The 20,777-nt window shown below is 41.3% G+C and overlaps 2 protein-coding genes across 2 annotated transcripts; both read left to right on the top strand.

The window, feature by feature from the left end:
- Positions 1–2,780: 2,780 nt before the first annotated feature.
- On the top strand, positions 2,781–4,570 carry selenoe (selenoprotein e). Its single transcript, XM_075468950.1, has 4 exons — positions 2,781–2,890; positions 3,161–3,237; positions 3,510–3,588; positions 4,109–4,570. Exons 1-4 carry the CDS (start codon positions 2,783–2,785, stop codon positions 4,250–4,252), a joined length of 408 nt encoding a protein of 135 aa, XP_075325065.1. The 5' UTR covers positions 2,781–2,782; the 3' UTR covers positions 4,253–4,570.
- A 629-nt stretch (positions 4,571–5,199) lies between these two features.
- LOC142382827 (transmembrane protein 17A) lies at positions 5,200–15,371 on the top strand. Its single transcript, XM_075468949.1, has 4 exons — positions 5,200–5,326; positions 13,985–14,091; positions 14,622–14,735; positions 15,020–15,371. The coding sequence occupies exons 1-4, from the start codon at positions 5,200–5,202 to the stop codon at positions 15,338–15,340; spliced, it is 669 nt and encodes a 222-aa protein (XP_075325064.1). The 3' UTR covers positions 15,341–15,371.
- Positions 15,372–20,777: the final 5,406 nt, after the last annotated feature.

The raw sequence follows: 20,777 nt of genomic DNA, 5'->3' as shown, positions 1-20,777 counted from the left end.
GTTTAGCCAATGTTTTCACTTATTTGGGGTTGGAAAACATCAAGGTTAGGACTAAAATACATTGTTGTTACAACACGACCATACCTCCATGTGTGCTGTTTTTGAAATTCACATGCAGCTGCTCAAGAGTTTGTATATTTTTCAAGTATAATTAATTCTGGCCTGAATGAATAATATAATGTCCAAGAAGAGCAATTATTGTGCATGTCAAACCTAAACTTTGCCATGGTAATATCCATTTATTGTACAGTATACTGAGACATTTTGATCTTATTGAGAGTCCTCAATGTAGCCGCTTACTTCAGCCCTGCCTCTTTTTTTATTAGCAGACTGCAGAACAGCAGGCAGACATGCAGTAGGGTTTCCTACCAGCTGCCCTGAGGATCCAGACAGATCCAGATCCAGAGGATCCAGACAGCCCCCCCCCCCCCCCCCCACACCCACACACACATAGAAAAACCTGCAGCTAACTGAAAGTACATTTTTCTATTTCTTTTTGCTGTTTATGCTTGATCATACAATTAAAAGCCAGCCCTCAGACACAGCAGTAGATACAGTTGAATTTTTTTTTTTTTCAAAAACACTCACAAAACATATCACAGTAAAAGAGCCACACAAACTAACATCCCGCTGGCTGGTGGGCAGCATCCGGTGCTTTGGAGAAACAGGAAGTGTGTCTCTTTATAACAAGCTCTCTAAAGCAAGCAGGATCTAAGTGAAGTGTTTAAGCGTTTGATCTTTTTCCAGCTGCAAGTGTTGCAATTTACTAAACTCCTGCTGGAAAAAGTGTCTCAGTACAAACTTTGTGAAGTTTTTCATCATCTGTGTTTCAACTTCTGAGCCGTCTGGTTATAAATGGCTGTGTTTTCCCTTTGTCAGCACATTAATAATAACAACATCCCCTTTTTGGCAGATGTCACATGATGTAAGCTGAAACATGCTGATTGTGAACACATATGGCATGCATCCACACATATAAACTCACCCCACCCCCACAGCTCATTGTGTTTTCTGCTCTCTCATACCGTCAGCTTCTTCTTTTCTACATCAACTATGTAAATTGTTTTACGCTGAACTTGCATTGCGAGCAAGAGGAGAGGAACATAAAAAGACAAAGATGTAAACGTGAAAGTCCAGAAAGGGAAGAGGACAAGCCTACAGATTTACAACGGCTGCCGAGGGAAGGAAACCCTTTTAAAAAGGGGGACTATTTTACAGCCTTTTGACACATAATCCCAAACAGTACATGCAGAGTTTAGGACTCCCAAACCGTAAAGCTCTGTGTCTGGAAAAGATAGAGATAGCAAGATGGTTTTGCTTCAGCATTCCAGGCAGGAATGGTTTATTTTTGTTGGACACATAACTGTCTGTGGCTAGAAATTGGACGTACATTTTACCCGCCAAACTGCCAGGAAGTTTACATGCGGTTGTTACCACCCTCTTGTGGTGACCTAATGAATTTGCTCTTTGACAACACAGAGCGTTTCAATAAAGGAGGGGAGAGGTGTTTTCTCCTTCCAGGGTGTTGACACGGAGCAAATGTGCTATGCTGTCACAAGGTCTGACTTCATAGAGAGAACTTATTGCAGTTAAACACGATTTCTCACGAAACTGCAGCAGGATGGCAAAGACATAAAAGAGGGAAATTAAAAGAAAGACTGGTAGCTTATCATCGTTTGTTTATATCTAGATGAAGCCAGTGCTTTGGACGTCAAAATTTATAGACAGATAAATAGAGTGAATATATAAAATGTCTCTTAAAACAAGAAATTTGTTGAAGCGAAAAGATATAAACATTAGTTTAGCTTAGCACATAAAAATGGAAGTAATCAGAGATAATAGATGAGTCTATACTAGACTCGCATTCCAAAGATGGATGCCACTTTACAACATTTCTAACCGATGTGCACCAACGTTGTTGGGGCTGCTTTAAGTGATTTGCTATGTCAAATCAAAAGGTGCTAATATGCTATTATGTGAATGTGAAAAAGAAAGAGCACTCTCTTTCATTTCTAAGGTTTAATGTATCAGGACAAAAAGAAAATCCTTACTAGGTGTTAAAATTTGACAAAAACAGCCTAAGGTAAACAGCATTATCCAATGATAAGCTCATTAAAATGGTTTAATTACACCATTTGAGGTGATTTTTTTTTATAACAGTAAAGATAGATAAATAAATAAGATAAAATCCCAGTAAGATTGATAAACTTATGAGTTTAAATTGGGGTTCATAAATCCCAAATCCCCTTCTTTTAAGTTTACTTTCCAAACACTGTTTTCAATTTAATTCAGGAAAAGGAAGAAATGAAGATATCTACAGTTCAAATAGGCTGTAACTTATGTTTGGTTTTCAGCATGTGGCTGGTTCCCAGTGGTGAAAATATTCTGTATGGGAAATGATGATAAGAGCGCAGATGTTCTGTGGATTCTGTGGACTCCCAGTGACATCTAATGTGGAAGAGACTATAAATTTCCAAAGGCAGGAGCCTTTGCACGGCCTTTGCAAAAATCAAAAACAGACTAATAACCAAGACTTTAGTTGCAACACTCCATTTATGAGCAGCAAGTGGCAAAACCAGCAGCCCAGTTCTTTAAAGCATTTTTGACACAAAACTTACAAAAATAAGTAAAGTAACTCAGCTCAGGTAAGCAAAACTCCCCCATGTGAATGTTTATTGGTCTTGTCCACCCTGAGAACCTGGCCAAGTGGCTTAAAGGGTTACCTATTTTTGCTTATACTGCAGGCAAAAGCACTCAAGGATACAAATATATGATTAAAAATATGTGGGCCTTCTTGGTGCTCACTCTTGCACTTGCCGTTTGGGCATCTGAAACCAACAATGACACAGCGGTTGAGGAAACGCCGGTTATAGCCCGAGGGAAACTACTGGTGAGTTCAGACAGAAATCTGTCCAACACGGATAACTTTCAAATGTCATCTAGACGGCTTGTCATGTCTACAGTAAACGTACACATGACAAAAGGACAGGAGACAGAAATGGCTTTCAGCGAGCAAAATGAGTGAGAGAGTCATGAGTTGTTTACCGACATGTCAGTTTGCATTCTGCTGAGATATGAAACCCATTTCTGACACTTCTGATAACACCAAACTCTTGCGCGCACAATGCTGTTAAAAGGCTGTCTGTTGTCCTCCCTGCAGGCTCCCAGTGTGGTCGGATGAGGCATAAAGAAATTGCCCGAACTCCATCACTTTCTGATGGAGCGCTATGCTTTATAGTATCCTTTTGCTCCTGTCATGTTCCTCAGCCTTCTTGATGACACCTGACCCATCTACAAAAACAGCTATGATTTTCTCATACAGGATGTTATAAACAAAACTGTGCTCCTTTCAAGTCCAGTGCCAGCTTTGTGAGCTTTCCAAGTCTCTGGTCTCTCAAGTTGAAATACTTTAAAGTGAGTCTAAAAATAAGCAGAACAGATGGCTATATTTTATTCTTCCCTCCACTGCCTATCTGTTGTTTCCTTTCATCTTCCTCTTTCCTGTGCAGCCACAACTTGGAATATGACTCATCGGAGGAGAAGAATCCCCGACTGATATTCTATAATGAGAAGGACGAAGTTGTAAAGGTGAGTTGTGAGCTCGTGCATCTTTCACTCATCTACCCTGAGACGGGGAGTGCCAGAATTTCAGGGCAGATAGATGTAGTGAACAGATACCAAGTAACACAGGCAGACAGCTTTCAAGGAGCGAGATAAAGCATTTCTGCAAGCAAAGCGATGTTTTCTTTCTGAAACATGGCAGTTGATAAGAATGCTGATATGACTTGGAACAGAGTTTGCCCTGAAATTGCTATTCACTGTTGCTGTGGCAAAGCTCCATTACTTGTTATCATCCCAGAATGAGACAATAAAAACTTCCACTGAAACCATTTAGAAGGAATTGATTTAGTGCTGGCCTAAATCCACAAAGAACCACTATTTCTCTGTATGAATAAAACCCTCTCACACTTGAATAGTTTTAACGTTTTTTCTTTTCTAATTTTGATGATTTAATGTCTTGTTAAACTAATGTGCAACACAAACTTCCTGCCCTTGTGACCTGGTGATAACATGTCTGGACTCTTGTGTGTGCTTTCTGAAACATCAGACTGTCCCAGTGAAGAAAATGAAGGCAGACGAGATCGGCAGCCTGTTGGACTCACTCGGTTTCTACAAGAGGTCCCAGAAAGGGGAAGAGGTGCCAGAGGAGTTCCAGCACTTCCCCCTGCACGCCCCCAGGGATGAGTTATGATGACACCTTGTGGCCATACCCTGCCGCTGCAACTCAGTCTCATTCATGACGAATGGTGCTTCAAGGCCAAAGCAATGAGCCAGGCACCATTCTGAAAACCCGCTGATTGGCTGCAGTGTTCAGGGTGTTAGTCATTCATGTGCCATATTACTTACTTTCTATGTTTCAATAAAGTACCTTAAAAAAAACACACAAAATATTATGTAAATCTATCAATTTGATATGCCTGTTGAATGTAAGCTACTAATTACCAGGAATTGTTTTCTTTTGAAAGCTAACTCAGCATTACATGTTTTGTCCCTATTCCATCTCTAAAGAATAAATAGTTTACTAAGCAGTAGTTTCAATGTGCATCATTGTGATGGAGAGAGCAGTGGAAGGACAATAAAGCACGGGTTAAAGTCGAACAAGTGTGTTTTATTTAAACCAAAAATAATCAAACTCAAAGTATACAAAGTAACAACAAGAAAATCCCATAAAAAAGGTCAAAGTAACCAAATTTTAGTATACAGTGTCATGTCCGTGTAAATAAATAAATTCCAAACCGAAACCAATTGTGCATTGCTCTGTAAATCAAATCCTAAATTTTAAGAATATACAAGTGTAACATTCTATATTATACTGTATGGCAGTTGTGATGTTTGATGTACATTACTGCATTTGTGTGGCTGTAGATGCAGCCATCACAATCATGCACGGCAAACTGCCATGCTGCTGTTTGAACCTAATCCTTAGCCCGCCTCCCTCACTGTAATCTGATTAGCACTAGAGTGTCTGCTAGCGTTTATCTTTGTATATCCACTAGTGTCTCTGTGTGTCTGCAACTGTGCATTTGTGTGACCGAGGACAACAAGGATTAGTAGCTGACACTAAAACACAAACACATTTTTTGGACCATCACACTTCCTGACCTTTTGACTCGGTCATGGTCACCAGCTCTACCCACAATGCCTGTGTTTTACTCGCCCGTACCAGAGAACCTGCAGATGGGCCTGGCCTATATGGGAGGCTCTGTGTTCACAAACAACAGGACAGCGGACAGTGACTTCACCAGGGAGCAGGAGGATGCATCTGGTCTGTGAGACTATTTTGGTACAGTGCATTGTAGAATCCATTTAGATAAAGTAGAGTAAGAACATAGAGTACATATAAGTAGATACAACTGAAACAGATTAAATTTGATAACAGGGGTTAGAAAAAACAGAGGCAATCACAGCTATTCTGCATTTTCTCAAGTAAATCACTTGCATGCTGTAAGTAGTTGAGAGTTATTTTCAAAAATACTTCATCTAGAATATCTTACAAATACTTTCCCTGGAACTTAGTTGCTCTTCAAGTGTTTTGTTTTTCCTTTTTGTCTAATTTATTTATTTATGTCAGTCTTAAATGTGCTGTTTTCAGCTCCTCTAAATACCGATACTTGATTGCTGCCTACTGCTACAAAACTTTGTTGCATTATAATTACTCTTCTGCAATATGACAGTTTAAGACAAGTTTGATAAGGTGGTTATTTTCCTTTCTTTTCCTACATATCTCCTGTATAATTACTGTTGTGAAACACTCTGAGTGTTTACATTACACAGAAGCAAGCATTGTAAAAGGGATGATTCAGGTGGCAAGGCTGGATATTTGTGCAAGCAAGGGTTTCGTATTCACTGTGGTTTTCATGTATCACTTCTCTTGCAATGCTTGCAATTAGCAACGTGGTTCCAGAGCTAAAACGTTAAGTGTGTTCAGGGGATGGGTAGCATTAGGCCTGGTATGGGCTGTGAAGCTATGTCTTTGTTTAGGACTCATCAGGCTTTTTAGAAATGCTGACATGACACAATTTGAATATTAGTGAGCCACTGTGTTCATATTTAAGTTAATTCAGTGGGGGGGCAACATTCGGGACTCTCCTTTAGTTGTGCTTGAGCGCAGAGTGCACCTAGTACAGTTTCTCATTTAACTGATGAAGAGCATAAGAAATACTGTAGAGAATGGGTGGGGCAAGTAATTTATTCCTCTTATTCTACAAATAAAAGAGGGGTTATAATTCTAATACACAAAAATATCCCATTTACTGCTATCTCCTCCCATAAGGACAAAGAAGGGAGATATATACTAGTCAAAGGGGTGTTGCATGGCGAAAATGTCCTTCTCGGAAATGTATGCTCTAAACGTGCAGGATGAGGAATTTTATACAACGCTGCTAACAGAACTGGTAAACATGGAGTGTGATAATGTGATATTGGCAGGGGATTTTAATTGTACAGTTTGTCCAGAATCCGATAGACTCCCCCCACAATCAGTTTTGACCAAAAATTCTAAATTATTGTTGCAGATACTTGCGGATGTTGATTTAGTAGATACTTGGCGCCTTCACAATCCACTGGTGAAACATTTTACTTTTTTTTCAAATCCTCATCTTTCTGCATCCCGTATAGACTACATCTTTATGTCTAAACATATTTGTCAGCTGATTACACAGGTAAACATAGGTATTATAAGTCTCTCAGATCATGCTCCAGTATCTCTCAGTATGCATCCCTTACAGGCTATTGAGCGCTCTAGATCCTGGAGAATGAGCACATTGCTTCTCTTGGACGATAAATTTATTAATCTTTTAGTAGAGCAAACAACATTATTTTTAGAGATTAATGACACTGAAGACAGTGACCCAAGAATCTTATGGGATTGCTATAAGGCTTTCATGAGAGGTATAATCATTTCATTTACAGCTTATAAGGAAAAGCAAAAGCTTGCACAGCAATCAGAACTGGAAAATAACATAAAAAAGTTGGAGAAACATTATTATAAAACACAATCACCTGAGACATTAACTGAGCTCAAAGGTACTAGAACAGTTTTAAATAACTTGGTACAACGTAAAGCTGAAAAGGATGTTTTATTTGCCAAACAAAGGCTCTTTGAATTAGCCAATAAACCCAACAGATTTTTGGCCAAAATTGCAAAAAATGCAGAAGGACATGCCTCCCCGTGAGCTGTCACCTTACCGTGGTGGGGGGGTTTGCGTGCCCCAATGAGTCTGGGAGCTATGTTGTCTGGGGCTTTAAGCCCCTGGTAGGGTCACCCATGGCAAACAGATCCTAGATGAGGGACTAGACAAAGAACAGCTCACAAAACCCCTATGATGAACACTATGTTTGGACACCGTGTTCCCTTGCCCGGACGCGGGTCACCGGGGCCCCCCCCTGGAGCCAGGCCCAGGGGTGGGGCCCGCTGGCGAGCGCCTCTTGGCCGGGTCTGTGCCCGTGGGGCTCAGTCGGGCACAGCCCGAAGAAATGACACAGATCCCCCTTCCAACAGGCTCACCACCCGTGGGAGGGGCCATGGGGGTCGGGTGCAGTATGAGCTGGGCGGCAGCCGAAGGCGGAGACCTTGGCGGTCTGATCCTCGGTTGCTGAAGCTCTTGGGACGTGGAACGTCACCTCTCTGCTGGGGACGAAGCCTGAGCTGGTGCGCGAGGCTGAGCGGTTCCGGCTAGATATAGTCGGACTCACCTCGACGCATGGCTTGGGCTCTGGAACCAGCCTCCTCGAGAGGGGTTGGACTCTCTTCCACTCTGGAGTTGCCCGCGGTGAGAGGCGTAGAGCAGGTGTGGGCATACTTATTGCCCCCCGGCTGTGCGCCTGTACATTGGGGTTCACCCCGGTAGACGAGAGGGTAGCCTCCCTCCGCCTTAGGGTTGGGGGACGGGTCCTGACTGTTGTTTGTGCCTATGCCAAACGGCAGTTCAGAGTACCCACCCTTTTTGGAGTCCCTGGAGGAGGCACTGGAGAGTGCTCCTCCGGGAGACTCCCTCATCCTGCTGGGGGACTTCAATGCTCACGTGGGCAATGACAGTGAGACCTGGAGGGGCGTGATTGGGAGGAACGGCCCCCCCGATCTGAATCAGAGTGGTGTTTTGTTGTTGGACTTCTGTGCTCGTCACGGACTGTCTACAAAGAACACCATGTTCAGGCATAAGGGTGTCCATATGTGCACTTGGCACCAGGACACCCTAGGCCGCAGCTCGATGATCGACTTTGTGGTTGTATGTCCTGGACACTCGGGTGAAGAGAGGGGCGGAGCTGTCAACTGATCACCACCTGGTGGTGAGTTGGCTCCGCTGGTGGGGGAGGAAGCCGGTCAGACCTGGCAGGCCCAAACGTATTGTGAGGGTCTGTTGGGGACGGCTGGCGGAATCCCCTGTAAGGAGGAGTTTCAACTCCCACCTCCAGCAGAGCTTCAACCATGTCCCGAGGGAGGTGGGGGTCATTGAGCCCAAATGGGCCATGTTCCGTGCCTCCATTGTTGAGGCGGCCAACCGGAGCTGTGGCCGTAAGGTGGTCGGTGCCTGTCGTGGCGGCAATCCCTGAACCCGCTGGTGGACACCAGTGGTGAGGGAAGCCTTCAAGCTGAAGAAGGAGACCTATCTGGCCTTTTTGGCCAGTGGGACTCTCGAAGCAGCTGATGGGTACCGACAGGCCAAGCGGAACGCGGCCTCGGCGGTTGCTGAGGCAAAAACTCGGGCTTGGGAGGAGTTCGGGGAGGCCATGAAGAACAACTTCCGGACGGCCTCGAGGAGATTCTGGTCCACCATCCGGCGACTCAGGGGGGGAAAGCGGTGCACCGTCAACACCGTGTATGGTGAGGGCGGGGCTCTGCTTACTTCTACTAGGGACGTCGTGAGTCGGTGGGGGGAATACTTTGAGGGCCTCCTCAATCCTACCGACACGCCTTCCGATGAGGAAGCAGAGTTGGGGAGCTCGGACGTGGGACCTCCCATCTCTGGGGCTGAGGTCGCCGAGGTGGTCAAAAAACTCCTTGGTGGCAAGGCCCCGGGGGTGGATGAGGTCCGTCCTGAGTTTCTCAAGGCTCTGGATGTTCTCTCCGGGTCGGGAATGAGATCCTTCCCCAAGTGGAGGAGTTCAAGTATCTCGGGGTCTTGTTCACGAGTGAGGGACGAATGGAGCAGGAGATTGACAGACGGATCGGTGCGGCGTCTGCAGTGATGCGGGCTCTGCACCGGCCCGTCGTGGTGAAGAAGGAGCTGAGCCAGAAGGCGAAGCTCTCAATTTACCGGTCAATCTATGTTCCTATCCTCACCTATGGTCACAAGCTGTGGGTAGTGACCGAAAGAACGAGATCGCGAATACAAGCGGCCGAAATGAGTTTCTTCCGCAGGGTGTCTGGGCTCTCCCTTAGAGATAGGGTGAGAAGCTCGGTCATCCGGGAGGGGCTCGGAGTAGAACCGCTGCTCCTCCGCATCGAGAGGAGTCAGATGAGGTGGCTCGGGCATCTGGTTAGGATGCCTCCTGGATGCCTCCCCGGTGAGGTGTTCCGGGCCCGTCCCACTGGGAGGAGGCCCCGGGGAAGACCCAGGACACGTTGGAGAGACTATGTTTCTCGGCTGGCCTGGGAATGCCTCGGGGTCCCCCCGGAAGAGCTGGAGGAAGTGGCCAGGGACAGGGACGTCTGGGTCTCTTTGCTCAAGCTGCTGCCCCCGCGACCCAATCCCCGGACCAGCGGAAGATGATGGATGGATGGATGGATGCAAAAAATGCCCCCTCAAATACATATATAACTGCCATTAAGGACCACAATAATTAAGGCATATAGGAAATCGAGAAATTAATAATAATTTTAGGGAATTCTATTCAAATCTTTACAGCTCCGAGATGGACATTTTAAAACTTAATTCTGGCTTCCTTCTGAATGATCTGAAATTTCCCAAATTGTCTGAGGCTCAAGCTAATTTTTTGGAGTCTCCTATATGCCAGTTAGAGATTGACATTGCAATTGCTTCTTTTCAATCTGCGAAAAGTCCTGGCCCAGACGGTTATCTGTAGAATTTTTTAAGACTACGAAAGGGAAAATTAGCAGTCTTTTACAATAGATCCTTTGAAGAAGCCAGGCTCCCAAATTCTATGTACCAGGCCAATATAACACTAATTGCTAAAAAGGGCAAAAATTCGGAACTATGCTCATCATACAGACCTATCAGTCTACTTGGTGTAGATAACAAAATACTTTAAAAAATATTAGCCCTTAGATTGGAGAAAGTAGTGTGCTCAGTAGTGGAAGCTGACCAGACCGGCTTCATTAAGGGTCGTAATTCTAATCACAACACCAGACGTCTGTTTAATATTATTCATTTTTTAAAGTGTAATGAAACGCCAGGGGCAGTGGTTTCAATGGATGCTGAAAAGACGTTTGATAGAATTGAATGGGAGTACATGTTTGAAATATTGGGAAGATTTGGTTTCGGTCACAATTTTGTGGGTTGGATCAAATTATTATAGAAATCTCCAACAGCATATGTCTTTACTAACGGTCTGCTCTCCTGTCCTATCAAGCTGGGCAGGGGTCCAGCTCAGGGCAGCCCCCTGTCGCCATTGTTGTTCGCCCTGGCCATCGAACCACTGGCCATGGCTATCAGGCAAAATCCAAACATTCATGGTGTTAGGATTGGGGAGATAGAACATAAAATACTACTATACGCCAATGATATATTGTTAACATTGACAGAGCCTTCTAATTCTTTACCGGTCCTGATTGGATGCATTAGGGATTTTGGTCTAATATCTGGTTACAAAGTGAATTTTGAAAAGTCAGTTATTATGACCTTATCTGACACGGGAAATGTAGAACCTTTATATGTGAAGCCCTTCCGTTGGGAACCACTGGGATTTACATATCTGGGAGTAAGAGTTTCCCCACAGTTAAATCAGTTATACACAGAAAATATAAATGGGACGATCAAGGGTGTTTGTGAAAGAATGACAAGGTGGAAGGCTCTTCCAATATCTTTTCTAGGCCGAATTAATCTTATAAAAATGGTTATTCTACCTAAGATACTATATCCTATATCAATGTTGTTTGTTATATTAAAATCTGAGGACATTAAAAATATTAATAAAGCTATGGCAGACTTTATATGGGCAGGAAGAAAACCAAAAATCAAATTGGAGACACTTCAATTGCCTAAAGAATTGGGTGGATGGAACCTACCCAATGTAGAATATTATGTTCTTTCATTACAAGCTAGGATATTAAGTGCGTAGATACATGAAAATTCAGACTCACCATGGCTTAATATTGAACTAGTGCTTTGTAAACCATCATCACCTGTCAACTTAATTGGCACCAAAATAAATGCACTATCAAGTAGAATTAAAAATATTTTTTAATTAGGCAATGTATTACAGGCATGGGATAAACTTAGAAAACTCTTTAAAGGCAATCGATCATTTCCAATTTTGTCCACACTGGTGGGTAACCTAAATTGCCCTCCACAAACTTTAGGAACAAGTTTTGCAGACTGGCACTCGGCCGGGATCCATAGAGTTTTTGACTTATTCAAACAAGGAGAGTTAAAATCTTTTGAATCTCTCAAGGAACAATATTCTTTGCCAAATAAGGATTTTTATAAATATTTGCAGATAAAGCATTATGTACAACAAAAAAATAAATCTCTTAAGTTTACACCAGATTCATATCACTTAGAAATTTTCCTGATCAATAATAAAGAACATAAACACTTTATTTCTAAATTTTATTCAGAAATATACTCCCTCAGTGTGGACAAACTTTCTTGGTTGAGGAAATAGTGGGGAGTGCTATTTAAATGTGAAATAAGTGTACAGGTTTGGGACAGAATTCTTGCTTTACCATCTAACATCTCAATTTGCAACAAGTTTAAAGAATCGCAGTACAATATTATGCATAATGTTTACATTTCTCCAAACATTTTCAGTAAATATAATGTGGGTATGTCACCAAATTGTCAAAAATGTAAAGTTCACGTGGGTACAAGGTACCATTGTCTTTGGGAATGTGTTTACATTCAGAAATTTTGGAACAAAGTGTGCTCTGATATAAGTAAAGCAATAGGACAACAAGTGATTGAAAATCCAATTATGTGTTTGCTTGGTCACATCCCTGTTTCAATTGAAAAAAATGAGAAAGTGGTTCAATCACTATTAATGCTAGCTAGGAAAAGTATAATGTTAAAGTGGGTGGGGGAAGACCCTCCATCTATTTCTGTATGGAAGTCCTTGATTGTCGACCTTATGACCATGCTGAAACTTGGACACTTTATTGATGGCAAAACTCAGTTATTTATAGACACTTGGAGGAAACCTCTGGAAGCAATGGGAGTTGAATGCAATGGAGACCTAAATGGGCAACCACTTTGGACCTGATCTGCTTTACTTGGACGCTGTGTTGCCACTATAACCATTGGATCTCTGACCAGTCCGCATTGGTTATTGTTTTGGGGGTTTTTTTGTCTGTTTTTTTTTGTTTTGTTTTGTTTTGTTTTGTTTCTTGTTGTCCTGCAGGCAACATCTTTTGTTGACATCTCATGTGGTTCTGTATGGTTTGGATGGTTTTATCTTTCATCAGTTTAGCATTACACCCACTCCGGGTCAAACCTTTCTCATGCAGTGTGTAAACAGGCCACCCCCCGTGCTACTGCAAATCAGAAAGTTACACGAAGAATCCCGACGTTTTTAAATTCGAATGATAAAATTGAACAGTGATACACGGCACACTATAGGAAATATGAAATTTTCCATAATCTTTCATTCTTTTGGCAAAACATTCCTCTGAGTGGGCAGCACAAAGGCGCAATGGAGTTTGCACATCCTCCATTGACACTTTTTACTTTGGCACGTGCCCTAGTATCATCTTATATAAGAGTTTACCGAGCAGGTAGTGCGGGATTTGAAATCATAGTAACATAAAACAGTCTACAATGTCAAACAAAGTCTTTTATGATTCATGCCAAGCCACACCCCTGACATTTTCCCAGAGCTAACAGGAGCTTTCTCAACTTGATCTTATAAGAGAATGTGACAGTAACATAAGTCCCCTGTCCACTGTGCTTTTCAAAAGAAAAGCTCAAAAACAACACAGCTACGACATTTTTCTGTCTTTCCTGCACAGATGCAGCTTGCATTTTGTCAGCAAATCAATGTTGTTTGTTTTATCATTGTGACATCAACTATTTTCCTTGTGTTTATTTGGCCACAGTTGTCTGTAAGTATCAACATGGTGCTAATCTATAAACCCTCTTACAATAGATCACTAGCTGGAGACTCATTCTATGTAACATTTTCCACAATCATTGCATGTTTCTACTTCCCGCCCACTCCTGATTCCTTACTTTGATGCTGCGCTCCCAACAGTGAATGGTTAGGATTAAGCATTAAAGGTACAGTATGGTTAGGGTTAGCAATAATGTACATGGATTGGTCGATTTGAAACGTAATACAAAGTTAGAAGTTAATAGAAGTTAATTAATCTAATTGGTTACAACTTAACCATCTCACAGAAAAACGTATATTATATTTTTTCTCTGGTGAGACTGTTCTGGCATTCTTCAGGTGCTCCAGTTTCTTATTACAGACCCAAAACATGTATGTAGCATGTCAACCAGGTCGAGTAAATTTTAGTTTGTAAACAGCTTATTCATATCTTTCACATTGTTCATTTATTCTGGATGTTTTATAATTGTATTATTCATTATTTCCTGCAGTATTTACCAAACTAAGTACCTACTATTTGCCATGATTGGACTTCAAACTACGCCTACATGACTATTTTAAGAGGTTGAGCTTCAAAAGCTTCAAGTATCCCCTGCTGTCATATGATAAAATATTACACTAGTTTATTATGTCTACATCAACTTTTGGCTCTTGCCGATGTTTGTAACTGAATTTGATTTCTTTTTTTGCATTTCAGTGGTCAATGAGCTGGTGTCTCACCTGCCCCTCCAAATGCTCCTGTACTTCAACGTGTTTTACTTTCCTTGTTGGTGGTTCTCTGCTGTGTTCATGTTGGAAGTAAAGGTTAGTTGTGCAGAGGGAAAAAGAGTTAACTGCAGACATTATTAATAAATTCACTGAGCAAAATTAAGAATTTTGTTTAAAAAAAAAAAACAGTATTCACTTGAATAAATTATGCTCATAAAATGGTTTGATAGACTAAGTAATTCATGTCTTTTACATCTTAAAAGGATCCCTTGCTGCAAAAAAGGACAAGTTACATAAAACAGCTTTTGATTGTTAGATTTTTAGTTGTGAAAAATGAAGATGGAGCCTTTACAAGATGTAGTTTACTGACCCTGCATATAGAAAAGATCCAAATAGTACAATCACCATGAGGTCAATAAAACAAATGTGAACAGAGCCAAACATTTTGTGAGTTTGTACTCAAAAGTTGCAGATATTAAATCAGAAGTTCAATTAGAAAGCTTAGATTGTGGCACCCTCTAGTGGTATAGCAAAACACCTCCAGGTAACCCCCTCAGATGTAAGCAAAACGTTGTGATGAGCAAGAGCACTGACTGACTCACGTTACATCTCTGTTTCTGTTTCAGTACTACTATCTTCCTGGGTACTACCAGGCTCTGCTCATAACCGGGATGGTCCTGGTCACAGTAATTGAAGTCATCCGGCTTTATCTGGCCTACATCGGCAACCTAAAAGAAAAGGTAAATCGAACCCACATATATTCTTAAACCTCAAAAACAAAGCTCTTTTATAGAATAACACAGTCGAGGAAATAGCTGCTTAAGTATTCTACCTGGTTGTATAAACAGCTATTTTCTTGGCTATAACTGGCCATTGAGCTGTTGTGTGTGTGTTTGGGCCTGCAGCTGCATGTGTATCTGTATACTTCCATGTGGCTGCAATCAAATCACTTGATGGCTTACTGCTCTATCTCTACATTGTCTGCACCAGCCCAAATTCTCCCTCCTTCCTTCCCTGCCTTCAGGTGCCAGAGCTGGCAGCCTTCTGGCTCCTGTCTATCACGTTCCAGCTGCCTGTGTTGCTGTTCTTCGTGACCGATGAAAGAATTATCATCCTGCCCCTGGAGAGAGCCGTCCACTCACTCTACCTCGTCTTCCTGCTTGCTGAGATTCTGGCATCTTTCTTGGCACTCAGGACTATGACACGGAAGCTGACTCTTCTCTTCCATCTGCGCCAGTTTGGAAAGGTGGAGACCCTCCGTCACACGGGGATGAGCCCCATCTACGGGATCCCCTACCGCCGCAGTGTGCTGCCCATTTCATCCACCCATGACATGTACCATTAAAGCAATGTTACTTTCACTAAATTTTACCATTCCAAAGATGTAAACAAACTTTTTTTATCTTTTTTTAAATAATAAATGTCTTATGTTATTCACAACGCTGCTGCATTACATGCTGGTCCTCTGGGTGCACTGTTGCACAGACATGTGTGTTGTACATCTATCTGTATGGCTTCTGACAATGATGCACCATGACAGATGTGTTTTAAAGGGAACAAAACAGTTTTAGCCTACTTCCGAATGTCAGAGCCTCATGCCGTGTCAACCAAACTGTCATGAAATGACTTCACTTTAAAGGGGAAATGGGAAAAATACAGCATCAGCAACAGAACATTGCCAGAAGCTGCCATTATCAAACAAAGATATGGGGTTTTCTTTCTTTTTCCGTCGCTTATTTCATCTCAATGGATGATGGAAGCTGAAGTGTTATCCTAACAGAATTGTTTCGCTGAAGTAGATCCAATTTCTTTTAGTCCACTAGGCAAGATTAGTGTTTCGCAGATTTAAAGCAAAGCACGCTTTCATTTCAGGAGGAAATCTTGTGATGCTTAAATAGATTTTCTTTCCACTCTATGACTGTCGTTCCTACAATATATAATATTAACCTTAACGTTTGATGAACGAGATGCAGAAATTTAACTCATACTGGTCTTTAAAAGTGAAAGAGGGTAAATCTAACTGCAGTAGAACCATGTTAAATATTTATGACCACAGAGTGGCAGTCAGTGATCAAAAGAGGGCTGGTGAGTGTTTGACAGTGCTGCAAAGTCCAATGAGGACAGATTATCATGCAGCACGTCCCGATCAGGAAAGCCTCTCGCAGAGGAATAAAGGTTAGGCCTGTCAACAGATGAACGTGATGTATTATTTGATGATATATATAACTCCAGGTTGTGCGTACATAAAAATCAATTGCATATTTTGTCAACTAGGTTTTTTTTCCACCTTGCTTGAACACAGATTGTTGTTAGTTTAGGAGTTGCACTTGTTTTGCTAGCCGAGAGGCAGTACTTGGTGCCTTAGTATTTATTATTATAAATAATCAACAAGATGGTTACTTGAGAGGCACATTTTCTGCGAAACAAAATCCTTATTCTGCTCCACTTTACATTCAAGAAACAACAAGCCGCAGTGGCCGCTACGCTGTTCATCGAGAACAGAAAAACCATCTCAGAGGGAGGTGAGAAGGGAGATGCTTAAAAGATAGCCAAAACTTATGATCCCATACAATATTGCTGCAAAGAAGAAATCTGAAGAACATATGTTTTTATGTTAACGATTTTTCTTAAGACCCAAATCCTGAAATGGTTCAAAACAAGAACACCCTGAATTAGTAAGAAAAAAACTACACCAAACATATCAAAGGTCTGTCGCGATCACAATATCTCAAGAACTTATGCGTCTAACACATACATTCCTATAAAGACATGAAGTTGTGGATGTTGTGCTTATTGTTCAATGACAAAACGAAGAAAACAATTCAGAGAATGTGGACGAGAACAGCTCTTTCAGTGATTTGTTATGTTTGATGTATTATCTTGTGAATATCTGACATGAACAGCAGAAGTATGATATTTTCTACAACATGCCAACAGTCATCACTCAGAAGGATTTACATGCTATAGATTTATGGACATATTTATGCATAAACCTGAGAGTATACAGATTTGCACATAATATGGAGCGTTCAAGTGGATCATTCCCAAGTTTTGAAGATATTTTTCAGGGTTTTTTTCCTGAAAGTTCACACAAATTGATTTGTCAGGAGGCTTCCTGACAACTATCATTTCTGTCCTCTTTGTGTTTTCTCTTTGACCTGCCAGCAAAGGCTGATTCATTTCCACTCACTCATTACCTTTATCAAATAAGAAAATAAAAATCCATTGCGGATTTGGTTGGTCAGTGTGTAATAAACATGAATAGGAGCTGGTCCTGATATCTCTGATGCTTTTTGTATATTTCAGGGAATTTACTCTATTACTAACTGTTACAGCCTGGCTCACTGGCTGCAACAGAGGGAGACGGACACAAGGTGGCGGGCTAGAAAACTTAATTTATTTGAAAGAAAACGCAAGTAAATTAACAGAACATCTGAAAATCAGTGATTCAGTGGTGTAATGTATGTATGGGCGCATGTGGTGGTGTATGTGCAAAAGAAACAAATAAACTATAAGACGAGCTCATGCTGCTGAGGTGCTGTCTGTCTCGGTGACAGCAACAAGAGAGCCCCCCCGACCGCAAGCTGAGGCAGCTATTCCAAGGGTAGAGCACACCGGGCCCAGGTGTGGCCCATCCCACTAACAACCCTCCTGCAGAGAGATGGAGAAAAACAGCAGCAGCAACAAGAAAAGGGGGGGGGGGGTCACCCTAACACACCATGTAACAACAGGAACTTTAGTTTTTCTAGGCAGAAAATATATATCAGTCCTAATTATTGCATGAAAAATACAGGGAAAGGAGGCAAGCCAGAGAGGCGTTTGCTCTGACAAAACTTCACACATCAGTGGCTCAACTAATACTTGGTATATTTCAGATACTTCTTTGAGCATTCACCAAATTTCCTCTGTCCTTGTTACAAACCAACATAATTCAAACAAAAATGGGGATCATATTACATAGAGACATAACAGCGCCTGTGTAATTTTCCTCCAAAACTGCCATAGGTATGACAGGCGATCTGTGTTCCAGCTTTTCTTTCACACCCTCCTCTCTCCAGAGTACTAAATGTTCTCCCATTCAGCTTTTCTTGTATTAATACATAGGAACTCGTTTTGGTGCTGAAGAAGATTAACCAGCTGGTGGTGGTTAAAAAAAAAGGGGGAATATAAATTCCCCCTGGAGATGCAGCACTCAAGTCTGTAGCAGCTCCTCTCATATCTTCCCCTTATCAAATTGCCTTTCTTTAGTGTCTGGTAAATCATAGCCTTGGGTAGATTGAGGACACATTCTTTGAATGCACTAAACATATGGTTTCCTTGGTGCTTTTTATGCTTTCTTTTGCATACCTATTTATTCATTCACTTATTTAGTCGTCTCTTGTCCGTAACACAGCAGCATGGATCTTCATCAGCTGGGCATTAGAAAGCATTTCATCACTTAATTAAGAACGAGTACAGCTCAGAGGTAATCACAAAATGTGACTGATGAGGTTTCGTAAGCACGGATGAGAAGCAATATCCAAGACATCACAGGGACATCTTCATGCCTTATTTCATTGATCCTTCATGGTGGAGAGCTCGCCGGTGCTGCCAAGGCACCTGGAAATGTTCCCTTCATCCAAGGTGGTTAAACAATGAGCATTAACCCTATTGTAGTTCACCTTCATTCATAAACTGGAACGAAGCGTTGCTGTTTCACAGCATAATCATTAAAGGATAAGTGTGGAGAAGTTAAGCATCATTTTCTGTGCTTATGATCAGTATTTATTTTTTCTATGCAAACATATATCCGTGTAAGTTTCAGACACCATTTCACGGCTTATTTACTGACTGATTTCTGATGCCAGGGGTTCTTTTGGAGTGAGAGCAGAAACAAAATCATAAATAAAAAAAAACATCTGAAGGTTTTTAAGCCTTCAAGCCTTTCTACACTAAGTTCATGACCACAACAACACACTTAAATCCATTCAGAAAAACTAGCTGATTGATTTTGATTGTAACAGTATTTTTCTTCATTTAATATCATTTACAATGTTTTGATTGTCTAAAGACATCGAAAATTGGTCAATCAGTTCATAGTGAATATGCCATACTGGGAAGAAAAGTCATTTAACAAGCAACACATTGACAGCTGACCCATCTCTGCAGCCCTCTGCTAAACCCTCTATAACCTGTTTCCATTAGCAACCGAAGGAAAAGACTTTCAAGAGTACATCTTGAACCTGTAGGGCCTGCTAGGAGAAGCTCTGAGTCTACTGCTAAATCCTTTGGGACATTCTTCAATCTGTCTTACTCACCCAGAAGTGTTTGGTGGTGCATCTGCAAAGAAGTGTAAATATGATAGTTGACAGGAAACATATATGGTTCTATTATTTGATACCATACCTTTGACTCAGCTGCTCATACTATTCAAATCAGTATAAGCACAAGTGCCTTTACGGAACACATATTGCAAATTACAAACCCAAATTGATGTTGGGTGATGGAATTCAAATCTCATTCAAAAGCCACTCATATTGTCTCCACCTTTAAAGCCAGCAGAAAATTTGACATCATACTGGCAGGCAGGGAATATTGTAAGCCTGACTGAAATTGGCAGTAGGATATTTTCAATTTGGGTCTGATTACCTTTTGAGGGGGAAAGGAAAGGCTATCCACTTCTCCCAGTGGTTTAAATGGGAACTCAATGTACAATGCAGAAATACAATTTTATCTGTATTAAATCTGCTGAGCTTGATGACACAAAATCATCTCGTGTGAAAATCACAAAATGATGTTTTGATATTTGCTTTAAGGTGGGGGAGCATTTAGCTATAATTTGAAGGGATCTAGAAAAACAAACAAACACTTGAATGTTGCCTGAGTTTGCTCATAATATAGGGAAGTTTATTTCACTCTGAGAGCAAGGAATCGAATTTGTATTTTTAAAGCTTAGTCTTGCTTTGCAGGAATAAGAAGTTCATAGTTGCAGCAGTTACTGCCAGCCCGCAGCAAAATAGAGATTTTCAACTTTTAGTTCATGACTGTGATAACATTTGAAAATAAAGATGTTGAGTGGAAGACAGAAAATAAAAGGTTAAATTGTGTTGAACTGGTCTCCAAAATATCTCTATAGATAAATCTCACAAGGCACATAAGTAAATAAAGTATACAATGTTGGCATGTGTTGTGGAGAAATTAGAGTCAAATCACGCGTTGGTCAGCCGTCCATTGGGGAGTTTATTGAACAAACTGTCACAGCAAATATGCATTCAGAATGTACAAAATGTCCGCCGTCTTCCTTCTGTGATCTCTCTTTATGCTGGTCTTTATCAAAACAAGCGTACGTGGCACTCTCTGGAGGTGCCTAATGTTAAACAACTCATTCTAACTATCAACAATATTCTGAACCAGTCAGCAAGGCACACGATGTAACTAGGCCAGAAGTCATGAGAATGTCATGACATCCTTCTCCCACACATGTTTAGTGACATTACCACAATTTGAAGGTAAGATACAATCTCAAATACTGACTAACAACTAAACACTCCTGCCTTTTTAAAATGAAGAAATCAAGAATTCATGTCACTGGCACAACATTTTTTAGGTTCTCTGTTTCAGGGTATTCTAACACAGTATTTGCCCCAGTATTTCCAACTTTATGCTTTTCTTTCATTTTTACTCTGGGACAATGAAATGTGTGTCTACTTTGATATAATCACTGGGTTTTAACTTTACAGAGAAATGTTGGCGACCAGGTATGATGTAGCTCCGCTTTTACCCGATGAAGGTTTAAGGACAAA

This window comes from Odontesthes bonariensis, chromosome 6 (genome assembly GCF_027942865.1).
Source record: "Odontesthes bonariensis isolate fOdoBon6 chromosome 6, fOdoBon6.hap1, whole genome shotgun sequence".
Lineage (NCBI taxonomy): Eukaryota > Metazoa > Chordata > Actinopteri > Atheriniformes > Atherinopsidae > Odontesthes > Odontesthes bonariensis.
This window is presented reverse-complemented; position numbering and strand designations above follow the sequence as displayed.

Coding starts and splice junctions, on each gene's coding strand:
- LOC142382827 (XM_075468949.1), top strand. CDS start 5,200: ATGCCTGTGTTTTACTCGCCCGTACCAGAGAACCTGCAGATGGGCCTG. Junction 14,092..14,621: donor TGTTCATGTTGGAAGTAAAG/GTTAGTTGTGCA, acceptor TTTCTGTTTCAG/TACTACTATCTTCCTGGGTA. Junction 14,736..15,019: donor TCGGCAACCTAAAAGAAAAG/GTAAATCGAACC, acceptor CCCTGCCTTCAG/GTGCCAGAGCTGGCAGCCTT.